At 33.8% G+C, this 16372-nt stretch overlaps 1 protein-coding gene across 1 annotated transcript in view; it reads left to right on the plus strand.

The window, feature by feature from the left end:
- Positions 1-13839, plus strand: part of LOC111708861 (uncharacterized) — a 25985-nt gene extending 12146 nt beyond the window's left edge. The window contains 14 exon segments of the mRNA XM_023482368.1: positions 3209-3265; positions 6406-6485; positions 6720-7191; positions 7327-7819; positions 8032-8159; positions 8660-8740; positions 8941-9060; positions 10114-10242; positions 10244-10461; positions 11060-11166; positions 11777-11901; positions 12227-12373; positions 12620-12688; positions 13020-13839. Coding sequence (XP_023338136.1) covers positions 3209-3265; positions 6406-6485; positions 6720-7191; positions 7327-7819; positions 8032-8159; positions 8660-8740; positions 8941-9060; positions 10114-10242; positions 10244-10461; positions 11060-11166; positions 11777-11901; positions 12227-12373; positions 12620-12688; positions 13020-13067 — 2274 coding nt within the window. The 3' untranslated portion in view covers positions 13068-13839.
- Positions 13840-16372: the final 2533 nt, after the last annotated feature.

Consider the following 16372-nt stretch of genomic DNA (forward strand, 5'->3'; position numbering starts at 1 on the left):
CCCCCTCCTGTGTGGTTCTTATCCAATAAGGCACATTTGCATCTTCTGTTTGTGGTCAAATAACAATCTTAACTCCATCCTTCGGCTTTTCATCCTCCTTCTTCCTTTCTTTGATCACAAGCCCCATATTCTCTTCCCCTCCTTACCCTCCCATTATTTTACATTTCTTTTCTTCCCCATCACGTTCCTTCCCATCACTTTCCATTTATTCCTTCCCTTCCATCACTTTCCATACCTTCTCCTCCCATCACTTTATATTCCTTTTCTTCCCCATCACGTTCCTTCCATCACTTTCCATTCCTTCCTTCCCTTCCATCACTTTCCATACTTTCTCCTCCCATCACTTTCCATTTCTTCCCCTCTTATCTCCATATTTTTTCAATGATTTTCCCTCATTACATTCCTTCCTTTCCTTCTCCTCCCATCAACTCACATTTCACCTCCTTTACCCATTATTTCATTCCACCCCTCTCGCTTCATTCCATTCCACCCCTCTTCCTTCATTTCATTCTATTTCGACTCAAACAGTTTGGTTTATATTTCGACTAAAACACTCAATAACAATAGATTAAAAGGATTACCAGTGTAATTATAGGGGACTTCCTTTTCAGAGTATCACAAACGATTCACAACCATTTTATATGATGGGATTTTTTATATCTTAAAGATTTAAACCGTAGTTGTTANATCTCTTTTCTTAGTTTCTAATTCCGCTGTCCTCATCTTCATGTTCTGCTGAACTCTTTGAACGGCTAAATGCAACGAATCGTGATGTCACAAAATTGATTCCTGTAAGGAAAAATAGAATTAAAGAAAGTTCAAAGTTTGCGTATCCCTTGTTTTTAAATAAATTTTGATAATTTTATCTTAGCGATTAAATACTTGAGCTAGCAAATATACAATATATGCTTTATCATCTGCAGATAATGATCTACACTGTAACTATGCTTTCTACAAAATATTTATCTTTTGAAAAGAAAAGTTGAGAAAGGAATCGAGTTTTTTTTTGTCAGCAACTATGATTTTCTAACCTTTGCAACCCAATGTCGTAGACCTTAAAAATTTCAAACTGTGAATTCTGTGAGATCATCTAAGTTTAAAATATCGAAGGTTTACACTATTAGGTTGCTAAATTCAAGTGATTAGAAAATTTGAGTTTTTGGCAGACTCAATTTTTCAATCTCTTTTCTCAATCTCTCCTCCTCCCTTCTCAATCTAGTTTCTCAATCTCTCCTCCTCCCCTCTAAATCTCTCCTGTCCTTCTTATTCCTCTCCAGCTCCCTTTTATCCCCTCTTCTGATCTATCCTCCCCCCCTCCCTCCCTCCCTTCTCTGCATTGCTGATTAATATTGATAAATCTACAATTTAAGTTTCCTTGCTTCTCCCCCATCCAGCCAATCCCCTCAGGAACAATTGGAGAAACTTCCAGGTTCCGATATATTGAGCCTACTCAGGGTACAGAACAGAACTGTTTACTCTGACAAACTCGACTTGTCAAACCAATCGAATTACAGTTATGGATTACTTGTACTAAACCCAATAAACCACAATATTGGTAACCCCCCTACCGTTGGTCCTTAATTCAATTATTTCAATGAATAAAAATGTTCATGGGGACATACAGGGTTACCCGCAAAGGATGAGACTTCAGGGACGATTTTACGAATTTACATTGTCTGTTTCCTTGTATAATTCACGGTTCCCTGCAACTATAAATTTGTGCCTTTCTTTGCCAAATCATTGAATAAAACATTAGGTAACTATATATAAGGGAGACTTCATTATTTAACCTTAGAATCGTTACATTTTAAGAGTTCCTGGTCGTCTTTACTGTCTCATCCTTTGTGGTTAACCCTGTACTTAAGAATATACAAAAATTAAATAATCTAAATAGGGAAAATAAACTCGAAGCAACGAAACAAATGTTTGTATTTTAATTATCCTCGACTTATGAAGTTAATTTGTAAGATTATAGCTCTGCTGTTTCCTCTGTCCCACTACTCAACGATTTCAAACTTACAGTGACGGAAGTTTTAAGCTCGGTAATAAAGAATTTTGTTTTAAAACTTCCGGAGTCATTTCATTTTCTCAACATTTTCTTTACACACAACTAAACATGGAATTTCATTAACTTCTTTTCCTATGCAAAATTTTTGTGATGTTATTTCTTTTAATTTATATAAAAGTAAATCCATATATCCATATACAAGTAAATCCAGTAGCCTTCTAGGAGACTGGTTGGCCATTTTTAATTCCGGTAGCCGTCTTGGATTCCGGAAGCCATTTTGGTATCAGATGGCCATCTTGATATTTGGTATCTGTGGTTTTTAATTCAGTAGTCTTGATAGGATTTGGAGCCGTCTTGAAATCCAGTAGCAATCTGGTAGTCATCTTGGATACGGGTAGCCATTTTTAATTCCAGCAGCCATATTGAATTCCGGTAGCCATCTTAGAATCCGGTAGCCATCTTGGAATTCCCTAGACATCTTGGATACTGGTAGTAATTATTTATTCCGGTGCCGCATTGGATTCAGGTGACCATCTTGGATACTGGTAGCCATTTTTTATTCCGGTAGCTAACTTGGATTCCAATAGCCATCTTGGAATCCAGTAGCCATCTTAGAATTCGGTAGCCATCTTGGACTCCGGAAGTCATCTAGGATTCCGGTAGCCGTCTTAGAATCCGGAAGCAATCTTTGATTCCGGTAGCCATATTTGATTCTGATAGTCATCTTAGAATCCGGTAGCAAGCGTAAATTATGTCATAACCTAATTTGACAGCCTCAACGGAATCCATGTATTATCTAACTATTTTATCCCAATGTTTACCTGATTATATTTATCAGTATTCGGCAAACATGTTGGATTATTGAATATAGATTTATTATTCGTTAAAGATATTTCCTTCAAAATTTCAACACCTCTCCTTGTAGAATCATGTAGTTTCCACCTTTAATAATTAGCACGGAATTGCGTAAAGATTTCGCGTAAGTTCTTGTAATGCCAACTTGGAACCCGGAGCAAACATTGCGCCAGAAAACAATGAAGAATGGAGATAGATAAATGATTCATTTCAATGATACCTTGCTCCAGGCCTGACTTAACCTAGCTATAATAGAATAATGGTATCTGTGTTAAAAACATGATTTCAATTTGCTAAATTTCCCATTTTGTATAATGTGAGGTTTCATGGTTGCTCATTTCTCAGTATCCGTCCCTGTTCTCAGTAGACGGGGATTGGGTTACAGTTACTCCAACACAGAAGGTAAATATCAAGGTTCAGGTTGAAATTGAATTGAGAAAATAGCAAACATTTCTTTAATAAAAATTGTTTATTTATTTAAAAAATCAAATTTTATTGTCTATATATCTTAAAATATTTAAACAGTTTGCACAAAAAACTTTTTACACTGGTAACTAAATCCTTTTTTCCCTAACAGACCACAATTTCTAAAAGTTAGGGTGCTAGCTTTTTTTAAATTGCAAAAAAAAACGGAAAACGATGAAATTTAAGTGTTTGTTATAAACAATTAATAAATTGTGACACAGACTGGTTTTACATCCATTTTTCAAGGGCTACCTCCTAGCCTGTTAAATTAACAAGTTGTCACTCTAATGCAGTAGGGTTCACTTCCCTTTTTTTGGTGTGAAAAAAACGGCGTAGGGATTCAATTGCATTGTCCTTTTTAATCACAGTTTGTAACTTGGATGAAAAGTTGGTGTGAACACCCTGTTATGGCACGACCATTTAGAACCCAACTTTGTTTAAGTTGTGGCGTGAAACTGTAGAAATTTAGAACCCAACTTTGTTTAAGTTGTGGCGTGAAACTGTAGAAAAATGTTAATTTCTCGAGCTAAATTATCAAGCTTATGCATAATCTAGATTTAAAACTTTAAGAAAATTCAAGAAATATTAGACTCTTTTATCTGGGATGAAAGCTTCGAAAAAAAAAACATTAGGAAATTAAAATTTTACTAAAAATTAGTCCGTTCCAACACATTATAATGTTCAAACTCATTGATTAATATAAATAACGTTAACAGTGTCAAAATATATTTAATAACTTTATTATAAAAAGACAACAAAATACCCCAGTTTCATGGAGTTTCCTGTTTAATGAATATCCCTGTACGGTTTGTATGTTTATAAACTTCTGGAAAATGCCGCATGATCTGAATATGAAATATTGTTGCTAAAAAAAAAGGCGGCTAGAACGAAATAAATACAAAATATTGATGCAAGCTTGGTAAGATGTTATTTTCACATATTCTCCATTCCCTTTCTCCATTCTTCTATCCCTGGTGTACCCAGTTATTCTTCTATCCCTGGTGTACCCCAGTTATTCTTCTATCCCTGGTGTACCCTAGTTATTCTTCTTTCCCTGGTGTACCCAGTTATTCTTCTATCCCTGGTGTACCCCAGTTATTCTTCTATCCCTGATGTACCCCAGTTATTCTTCTATCCCTGATGTACCCTAGTTATTCTTCTATCCCTGATGTACCCTAGTTATTCTTCTATCCCTGATGTACCCTAGTTATTCTTCTATCCCTGGTGTACCCCAGTTATTCTTCTATCCCTGATATTCTCCATCCATTCTTCTATCCCTGATGTACCCCAGTTATTCTTCTATCCCTGATATTCTCCAGTTATTCTTCTATCCCTGATATTCTCCATCCATTCTTCTATTCTGGATATTCTTCAGTTATTCTTCTATCCTGGATATTTTCCTATTATTCTTCTATAACTGATATTCTCCTATTATTCTTCTATCCTGGATATTCTCCAGTTATTCTTCTATCCTGGATATTCTCCAGTTATTCTTCAATCCTGGATATTCTCCAGTTATTCTTCTATCCCTGATATTCTCCTATTATTCTTCTATCCCTGATATTCTCCTATTATTCTTCTATGTTTGAAAGTCTGCAGCAATATACCTGTTCTAAAGGGTTCTACTGGGACACTAATATTGCTGAGGGAAGAATAAATATCTGGAAAAACATCTCTAAAATCCTCTAACAATGCAAACTGTACTCTAGCCAGGAATTATAGTTTAGAAGAAGTATATTATAAACTAAACCAAACCTAAAACTACAGCTCACAGTGTTGCATTAAACCTTAGTTTAGTTTATTCTGTTCATGTGAAAGTTTTAAAATGGTCGAACAAATATTTATAATTAAAAGTATCCAAAAAAATACCCGCAGTTCTTTCGCTTTCTTTCTCAAATATTCAAATCAATTATAATCCTTATTTTCTAGTTCTAAGTTTCACTTTTGGTTGATTAAAAAATGCTTAAGTTAGGTTTTAAGTTCTCTTAAAGTCTGACAGTTGTAGAACGAATCTCTAATTTTTCTTCTCATTTTATTCCAATTCATGCGTTCCTGATAAAAGATATTTAATCTGAGTGATATTTCATGTGAAACAAGTTTTCCTGAATCCAACCCCACCCCCCTCCCACCCCATCCTAGAAAATACCTGAGTAGTCATGATCATTTCCATTCCTAGTCTGCAGGGAGTAAATATAGTTTTCATTATTAAATTATCAGAACCTGGTTTCAATGTTTCCAAATCCAATCCGAATTATTGATTAACTATTAAGCTGAAGCTAACCATGCGACTTTAACGTGAATATAATTGACTTTTATCTTTTCATTCTTTGGAATTTTTTGATTCTTTTAGTCTCTTTTTATCTTTAAGCTTAAAATGTTAACATTTATTTACAAACTTACAAGTCTTATGGTAATTTCTTTGCACAGTTTAATTTGTTTTCATGTCTGTTTTTAAACATTTAAAGTTTTCAGACTGTTAACAGGCTTGAAATGAATCTGAGATGCAAATTGTAGTTTAAAATTGAATGCTGGATAAGTTTGCTTTTATTACACATGCAAAACTTTTACTCTGACCAAAGACATTAAGTAAAACGTTTAGTAAAATCGTTTTCAGTTTTTCGTGTTGAAAAATCGTTTTGGTCAATATCTTTGATCAAAGAAAAAAAATCGCATAATGTAATAAAAGCAAACTTATCAGGAATACAATTTTGCATTGTGATAAATAATTCGCATTTTGTGGAGCACTTTAAACGTCAAAAACTCCTAAACATCTCAAAACGATGCCCATAAGTTCCTACGCCACCTTTTTCGGGACTCATGCCACCTTTTTCGGAACCCACGCCATTTGCTTAGAACCCATGATATCTTTTTCGGAACCCACACAACTTGTTACCGGACCCACGCCACCTTTTTCGAAACCCACGGTACTTTTTTCAAAACCCATTATTTTTGTGACTCACTCCATCTTTTCCGGGACCTACGCCACTTTTTTCGAGACCAATGCAATCTTTTTCTGGACTAACGGCGGCGCCTTCTTTGAAAACTACCGTGTTATTATTTTATTTAATGTTTTCTAGGTTGGAGGTTCAGACGGTGACTCTATAGGAGAACGAGATTATGTTGTAGAAGCTGTTGAGTACTTTAAACATAAACTAAAGTAAGACAATTATTACAAGAATTGTTTTTTTTTTCTGTTTGGCTTCTTGGTTTGTTTCCATTAATCGCCGAAAGGCTTTTAAAACTTGCCCCAAATATTGTGTGAGACCTGGCATGGCCCCAGGGGTGTTTTTTTGTCGGAAAGTTTGATTTAGTTTGGAGCTAGAAAAGTTTGTCCTCAGTTAATAGAATAGTTTAAAATGTTCATTCAATAATCCTTATTCCTGTATTTTAGGCAGTATGGAGCTGGGACGGAAGTACCCATCAAGAGTTTGTTGGGACACAGATCACAAGCGCCTCCTGAGGTTCGTCATATATCAGGGCAGCATGTCAAGGAGTTCACGGATTTTCTCGCCAAGTACCCGGAGGAGTTCGTCGTTAACGAGGAGATTGTCTACCTCAAGGAGTATGAGGGGAAGATTACGAACACGTTCAAGGAAATCGAAGAAGTTCGAATCGATCCTGTGATCACAAATCAATTCATTCAGTTTTTCCGCGAGAAAATCGATTCCTCCGGAGAATTGAACGTTGACCAACTGTTCAATATTGCGGTCAGACAATTCGGCGAGGAAGCTTGTGGAAACCTGTTCAAGACTGGACAGGATCTTTCAACCTTTCTCCGGATATACTCCCACATTTTCCATGTTCAGAACCATATTGTTACTTTGGTTCCACAGAAAACATTTTCTTTATCTCATTCAAACAAGGAACGGAGATTTTTCAAAATAAAAGTTTATAATTTTTGAAATCCATTTATCTTAAAAAAATGTTGTAAGTCACGAAAAGCCGATTATAAGAAATTGTTTTAAAATTTAGTTGTTAAGTTTCCGTTTTTACGTCAGGCTCCTTCTATCCAAAATGGGTTTGGAGAAAACAGGAACGGAGATATTATCAAGAACGGAGACAGGAACGGAGATATTAGTCCTCGAAACTCTTGTCCCAGCACTGGTTCCTCCTCCCCCGTCCCCCGGGATTCACCGCGGGAGAATCAGATCTCTTTGAACCAGCAAACCTTGAAGCAGAGGGTTAATATGGTTGTCCTGAGAATGCTGGCTCAGAACTCGGACCAGGATCAACGCTCCGGGGGTTTAGGAGTTCAGGAACCTAGAAACAACCCCTCGGATCAAAGATCTGTGCTCCATGAACAACGATCAATGCAGCAGGAGCCTAGACCTCCGGTAACAACGGAGTCAAGAGAATCCTTGAAGTTCCGAACCCTGCAGGTCTCAAGAGTAGTTGTAAACGTAAAGGAGAGTTCTCAGATCGTGGAAGAAATGCTCCGAGTGGGAGAACCAGTAGGGTTGGACGGAGAGGGAGTAAATCTTGGTCCTAAAGGTAAAAATGTTTAAAATATCAAAAAAAAAATCAAAATAGCTGTTGTATTTTTATATATTTGATTTGTTTGTTCATACTTTTAATCACTATGAAATTTGAAGACAATTTTTTAATATAGTTTAACCATATGAAAGACGGCTTTCTCTAGTTCTCTAGATGCGAATATTTATTACTCTATGATACAAAAAACCTGATCCTAATCCTGATTATAGGAAAACTGACCCTGGTTCAGATAAGTACTATGTCGGGTCAGGTTACTCTATTCGATGTACTCACCAACCCTGCTCTCATGACGCAGGGGGGACTTGGCAAACTTATTCAATCAGAGTTAATCGTTAAGGTAGATTCTTCAACTCTTTTCTTAAGGTTTATTTTTCATAAAATTGTGGTTTATATTATCTTTTTATATGAGATTAACCTGTTTTTTTTGCATTTTTTTTTATCGGAAATCGTCCAAATATTTTTACTAACTATCATAATGATTTATAAAACACTAGCTTGAGAACCCAGCGTTGGCCAGGGTACTCATAGTTACTCCCTACGTTTACCCTCGCTTGGACGTAAATTACGATTTTAGCTATTTTATTTATTTCCCAATAAAAGTGGGCCGGACCCACTCAACTTAGAATCTCAAAACCAAGCTAAGAACATTCCCGTCGTTCTCCCGAGTTCCTCAACCAAAATCTGAGGCAAATCGGTCCAGGGTTTCTATATTATGATCGGACATAAACAAACAAACAGACATCAAAACTTTATATAGAGACATGCTAGACTCTATCTGACGTTCATATCAAAACATAGCGTCACTATTATAAATCATTTATGAATATTTATTTACAGGTTGTACACGACTGTAGAAATGATTCTGCTGCCTTGTACCATCAACATGACGTCACTATTAGGAACGTATTTGATACACAGGTAAACAAAAATGACAAAATAAGTTTTTAAAGCATCTATTATTCATGTAATCATAACACAAACAACAACATTTTACAAGAATTCTTCAGATTATGAGATTGCTGATTTGCTAAATTTTTTACTGGATTTTTTACAATTATTTATAAATTGCATAACATCTACATAAAAGATTTTGATTTTCCTATATATTCACTATTCAGGCCGCACATGCAGTACTAGAGCTCCAGCAGACGGGTAAGCCCGTGTACAAGGTGAAGAACGTCTCCTTAAACGCTTTGTGTGAGCAGTACAACGCCCCACTTAACCCCATGAAGGATCAGGTGATTTAAGGGAATTTTCCTATTTCTATTCTTGTTCATGATCATATGTCTATTCCTATTCCTGTTCCTATTCATGGTCAAATGTCTATTCCTATTCTTATTCCTATTCATGATCATATTCCTAGTTATATTCTTTTTCCTATTTATATTTATATTACTATTCAAATAAGTGCAGAACACATTTAAGCAGATAATAGGGTTAAGGGTAGAAAATATTTAAGCAGATAATAGTGTTAAGTGTAGAACAGATTTAAGCAGATAATAGGGTTAAGTGTAGAAAAGATTTAATCAGATAATAGGTTTAAGGGTAGAACATGTTCAAGCAGATAATAGGTTTAAGGGTAGAACAGATTTAAGCAGATAATAGGGTTAAGGGTAGACCAGATTTAAGCAGATAATAGGGTTAAGTGTAGAACAGATTTAAGCAGAGGCTGAAGGGAAGAACGGAATTTTTTAGAGAATAGAGTTGAACGGAGAACAGATATATTTGCAGGAGAAAGGTTTTAGTGGAAATAAAAATCCCGACTCTCTCTCCTCCTCATCCTTGACTCCTATAATATCCAATCTTCTAAACCTGTTTTCTTATGCATCTCTCAACAAAACTGCATTATAATTTTTTATTTAGCTGCATGCATGTCTATCCCCTCCCCCCTTACATAACCTGATACCCCCTCCTGCAAAGTATGCGGTTGGAGTAAAAACTGGATTTAAAAGGATTTTCCAATGGGTTCGGTAGAAACTATTACGGATACTGGTTTCTACTTAATCCTTTGTAAAGTTCTAAACAAACATGCTCTCGTCTGTCTATCTATCTTTCTAAATATTTATTAATCTATCTGCCCCCCCCCCCCGTCTCCTCTTCAGGGTAATTCAGATTTTAACCGTCTAAAGCTTATCTAAAAGCTATCTTGGACTCTGACCTATTTATATTTCTCTTTCCACTTTGCAGCAATGTGATCTTCTATCTACCGCGAGAGCTAAAGGAATTAATAATAGTAAACTTGGTTGCCATTCCAAGCAGTAATATTGTTAATATGAAATCATTATTTTCAGGTAAAAAATATATATCGACGAGATCAGAAATTCTGGGCCCGGCGACCGCTAACACGAGATATGATATGTTACGCGGCAGCTGACGTTCTTGCACTGGTTCCAACCATTTATACAGCCATGTCGAGGTATTATTATTATTATTATTATTAGCGGGATAAAACCTGAGTTTATGAACCTGTTCCTCTCCCTGTGTGAGGAGCAGAGTCTCATGTACATCCAGTCCGAGGAGGTGAAGGAGAGGAAGAGGCAGAGGAAGGTTGAGACGGAGGTAGCAGATCTCCGGCTGAAACTAGCAACCACGCAGAGCAAAAATATTGTTCTATCAAACCGAGAGATTCGGTTACTCAGGTACACTATATAGATACATACATTTAAGCCAGTGCTAGGATCCGGATCCGGGTCCAAGGGTCAAAAATATCATCAAAAAACTGCAAAAACAAATCTGCTCCACTCCAAACCAAATTCTGAACAAATGAGAGATTATCTAAAATTTCCATATTCCTATAAGAGTTATCAAGATTTAACATAAAAAGAAAAAAGAGGAAAAATTATTTAAAATTCTTTTTCTGTGAAAAAATTCAGTAAATCTTAAAAAAGAAAAATGTGTCAAAAATTCTACAGTAAACTAATAAGATGTTTAGGAACATATTTCTCAATAGAAATTTGTCAATAAATCAATGTTAGAATCAATTATTTCTTTTTCATAATTATATTTAATTTCTTATTCTCTACGAATTTGTTCGCAGTTTTTTTAAATTCTTAAAATGTCGTCTTTTCAATAAAAATTCCAGAAAATCTACAGAAAATATATGAGAAGGTAGAGTTGAAAGAGGGAGGAAATATACTCAAGAATTGAAAAGGATCTGAAAGGATAACCCACGAATTATTAAATTCTGGAGAGTTGTTAATTACAAATATTACTAATTCCTGGTTTTATTGTCTCCAGGTATGTCGAGCTTACAGAGGAGGATAAGGAGAAGTTAAAAGGATCCTACAAGGTGGCAAAAAAGCTTGAAAAGCTAGAAAGCAAGGATTCCCGAGGTTTTGATTCAGGTGAGGAAAAAGAAAATAATTGTTTTGATAATTTTGAAAACATTTTGAAATTTGAATTTAACAAAGAATGACATTTGAACGGAGTTAGCCACAAGATCGAGTTGAATGTCGTTTTATTTTATTTCTTAGGCGTTTTTTTTAAATGAAGATTGTAATTATGGTAATGCAAGAACGAGGATGATGATTATGTTTAGATGAGGAGGATGATAATCATGTTTAGATGAGGAGGATGATGATTATGTTTGGATGAGGAGGATGATGATTATGTTTAGATGAGGAGGATGATAATTATGTTTAGATGAGGATGATGATGATTATGTTTAGATGAGGAGAATGATGATAATGTTTAAATCAGGAGGATGATGATTATGTTTAGATGAGTAGAATGATGATTATGTTTAGATGAGGAGGATGATAATTATGTTTAGATGAAGAGGATGATGATTATGTTTAGATGAGGAGGATGATGATTATGTTTAGATGAGTAGAATGATAATTATGTTTAGATGAGGAGGATGATAATTATGTTTAGATGAGGATGATGATGATTATGTTTAGATGAGGAGAATGATGATTATGTTTAAATGAGGAGGATGATGATTATGTTTAGATGATGAGGATGATGATTATGATTGTGATCCTGGAGATTATCCAAGTATGGAAAGTGAGATGAGTGTTCCATCTCCAGAGTCAAGTTTATCTCCTAGACCTTCCTCCTTAGCGGAGTCTATGCAGGTATAATAGACCCGGAGTTAAAACCATAATAATATTAATAATGATTTCTTCCTTTTTATCGGATTCTAAATTCTAAAGTAAGGTATCTATTTACAGTAAAGTGAATGAGTTTTGGAGATAAATGAAAAATGTGATCTCCAAACTTAAACTTTTTACATCTTTTTTACGAATCTCCCCCTCCCCCACTTGCCTCCCAAAAATTGAAAAATAATTAGTTTGCAAACAGGGAACACACTTTTGATTTTTTCGCAATCCTAAAAAGATTTAGGTTAGCTTTATTTTTCATTGGTTTTTGTCTGATTAAATGATTGTTTTTTTTTCTCAGATGGTTGATGATATTCTATCAGATAACAGTATAGAACGCCTGGATAGAATAGACAGAATAGATAGTATCCTAGCCGCAGCACACGCCTTAAACTCTTTCACACCTTCCCCTAAACTGGAGGGAACAAAGGTCGATGCAGAAACTCAGGTGGGAAATCTATACATTAAAATTAACCGTCTTTAGTGAGCTGATTAGATAGTTAAAATCTAGTGATTAGATAGTTAAAATTTGCTGATTAGATAGTTAAGATCGTTTAACTCTACTTATTAGATAGTTAAAATCTAGCTTACCACAATTAATATTTTTCCATTTCACATATAAGAAAACTTAAAACCTATTCGCCTTACTTTCCCTCATTTCTTTATTTTTTTATTCATTAATTTTAATATTCAGACGATGTCAACTGGAGATATTGTTATCACAAAGGTGTATTTCCCTGAAGGTCAAGGACTCAGTTCACAGGTAGAAATTTTGTTTACTACAAATTTTTAATAATAATATCTAACTACTTATTTTATTTATTACAAGCTGAAGTGCCCGCGCGGCGTTGTCCGTGAAAAAAAAAATTTAATTTAAAAAAAGGCGATTTTTGAAAATAAAATTTTGATTTTTAATCCCTCAGGGTACCCATGGGTTCCCTAAAACAATTCAGCCGATTTGGTCCAGCCGTTTGGCCAGCTATAGCTAAAATATAGTAAAAATATATATACATATATGAGTGAAGAGCTTTATTATATATAGAAGATATTATTATATTTATATTTATTTTATTAATTATGCATTTCTATTGCAGGAGAACACACCACAAAACTCCCCAAAGAAGAAAATAGATATAAGCTAAAATCAAACCAAAAGATTATTCGTCTTCCACGTGTTTGGAAATATTTTCAAAATGGCGCTGCCCTCGAGATTATGTAAAGAAAGCGCTAACCGTAAAATTTTGCAAATATGGCGCTATATACCAACTAGATGTCGCGTTGCAACTCGTGATTTAGACTTTTATAAATCCCATTAGATAATGGTTACCTTTCCATATTCAGTATTTAGAACTATGTAAATATTTTTTTCTAGATAATATCACAAGTTTACACGACAATCAAAATATTTATACTAATCTTAAAATGATTTTTAATTGAGATTTTTCTTGACCCGCCGTAAACTTTAGAAAACTTGTTTAAAAGATTGGAATCATAATTTTTAGAGAGAAAAAAGTTGTTTTAATTTATTTAAATAACAAATCTCAAAGCTGAAATTTCTTAGATGCCATAAAAAGAAAAATTTGATGTTCACTGTACAAATTTGAATTTATAGCTTGTACATAGAATACATTCAGTTCTAACTATTCTACCGATACCAGTTTCATCATATATATTATTCCCAGGTGGCTATACTGACTAATATTTGTTAATTTACATGTCAATCTTAGTTACAATCCTTATTATATGTAGATATTATTTATAACAATTATATTTAACATTATCTGAATTTTTTGTAAATTTATTTATTTCAGTACTTAAAGAAACCCCTCCCAGGTGAAATTACATATAGGCAACGATAAATGTAAGAATAAGTAATGGTTTAAACAAATAAAGACGACTGATCAAAAGTTTTAAGGATTCTATTTTTCAAGAGCAATTTCTTATTATAAGTTTTCAAGTTATGAAACAAAACGAGAAGAAATGGGACTCCAGTATCATCTAAAGAATGAAATTTCAGAGACGACTTCACGGAGTTGATTCTGTCTGTTTTCTTAAATTCCTGATTCTCTGAAACTATAAACTTATTTCTTTCTTTGACAAATCATTAAATAAGCCACGACGACTTGATTTAAACTTGAACTCGTCATATTTTAAGTCGTCTTTACAGTCTCATCCTTTGTGGGTAAATCCTGTATATCTGATCACTACTTGACCAGTACTAGTGTACAATGCAATATACATGCTATGTACTGTTGTTTATTCTATCTATATATAAATTTGGCTTGTCTGTCTGTCTGTTTGTCTGTTTGTTTGTATCCAATAAACGTCAAAACGGCTGAACAGATCGGGCCCAAATTTTTTGTGGGACATCACGTAACCACAGGGAAGGTTTATGAATGATAAAAAAAATGTGTTATAAAGGTTTTTAATTTTTAAAAAAATTTAAATTCTTGAAAATCCGCGATTTTTGTTTTAAATCCGCAAAATTTGTTTCTTCTTTGTTTTTAAATGTAAACTAAACATGTTCACAATTTAAATAGAAGATGGGCGCAAAGCGCCCTAAAACCTTGGTATTTTTGAATTATTATTCATATTTTATAGATATTAAAAGATAATTGGGCCTATAATACCGATAAATGGCAACGATATCCTTAAAATAAAAAAGTTGAATGATAGTTTTTGATTTAAGTGCAATACACATTTATCCCCCCCCCCTTTTTTAAATCAATAAAAAACATAATACCTAATTCAGTTTATTAAACTTAAAGTTCATTTAATTTAAGTTAACATTTTATATTTGTTTTCTGAAGACCTATTTTTAAGAAAAAAATTATAATCCCTTATATTCAACCAAAAAACTTTGTTTTAATCCTTCTTAGGCGTAATTTATGGGAGACACGAGGTTGCAAAGTGCTGCCAGTAATTCTGCATCAAAAGAACTTTTTTATTTGATATCATTGTGTCCTATCCTTCTGGAAGTGATCACACTAGAGCTGAGGCCGGTCGAGTCTTAATTCAATGGTCACAGCACACCTGTTGTTCTACATCGTTCAGAACAGTTTCTAAATTTGTTTCTTCATTAAATTTCCAAATGTTAAATCTTGATTTAATAAAACTATGTAATATCTGTCCCAAGAAAATTGGAAAAGAAGGATCGTTACAACACGTGCGGGGTTTTTGGCTAGTTTTTTGCATATATCTTCTGTCAGGGTCAAAATTTGACAGAGTGTAATAAAAAATGTTTAGAAGAAACAATTTAGAAAAATTTGTTCTTTTAACACTGACAAATTTTTGCCCTGAAAGAAAAAACTGCCCAACTAGCCTTAACTTGTCTTGCATGGTAAATTTGTAAAAAAAAATTTTTTTATTTGGTAACATTTTGACCCCCCCCCCATAACAAGTCGCACCCTAAATCTCAGAATGTTTATCTTTTTTAAATTGGGTCATAAGGCCGGGGGTCAGAATTCAAAAACCGATTTTGAGACCCAAAATAAAAAAATAAAAATTTTTTTTTTAAAGGATATTAAAGTGGGTATAATTTTACAGGGGGTTGGAGGGGGTAATAATTGGAAAAAATTTTATACCCCATGGATGGGAGGTTTTTTTTAAGGTCCACTTTCTATTTTAATCACTGAAAGAAAAATAGTAAATAGTTAAAGTGATACTGTTTAAGACAAGTTCTCGGCAAAACATGTTTTAAATCCATTTTGTAAACCCGATGTCGAGGAACCAGATGACTTAAACCCAATACTGAATTATGAAATAAAAGAAGTTCATACATTTAACAAAGAATTGCCTATTTTGCAGCAAAGGTTGGATGACTGTTGTATAAGCGATTTTTGTCGCTTAATTGCCAGCCATTCAACTTTTGCCTCAAAATATGAGATTATGAAAGTGATCGGCAATGTATGGTAGTTGAACTGAGAATGTGGTATTGTGTTGAAATTTTTAAAAATTCAGTTGAGACATATTAAACGTTTTAATGATGTATAATTATTGAATTTGAGCGCAAAGCCGATGTTCAAAATCATCCATTTTGGTGGTTACGATTTGAGAATCAATTATTTTTGAAATATTAAATAACTATTAACTATTAAATAACTATTAACAAATATTAAATATTAAATAACAAAAATGTAACAAAAATTGACTACAGTAAACTAATTTGTTGTTTAGGAACAGGTTGAGAAAATAAAAATTAACTCATCATCGAAAATAAGTAATCTTATTCAGTTTCTGTAATTGTTCGCAAACAATTTCTGTAGATTTCCTGGAATTTTTATTGAAAAGACGACATTTGAAATTTTTTAAGAAATCTGCGAACGAATTTGTTAAGGATAAGAAATTCATTATAATAATGAAAAAGAAATAATTGATTCTAACATTGACAAATTTCTGTTGAGAAATATGTTCTAAAACATCTTATTAGTTTACTGTAGAATTTTTG

Source organism: Eurytemora carolleeae, unplaced genomic scaffold (assembly GCF_000591075.1).
Source record: "Eurytemora carolleeae unplaced genomic scaffold, Eaff_2.0 scaffold148, whole genome shotgun sequence".
Classification (NCBI taxonomy): Eukaryota; Metazoa; Arthropoda; class Copepoda; order Calanoida; family Temoridae; genus Eurytemora; species Eurytemora carolleeae.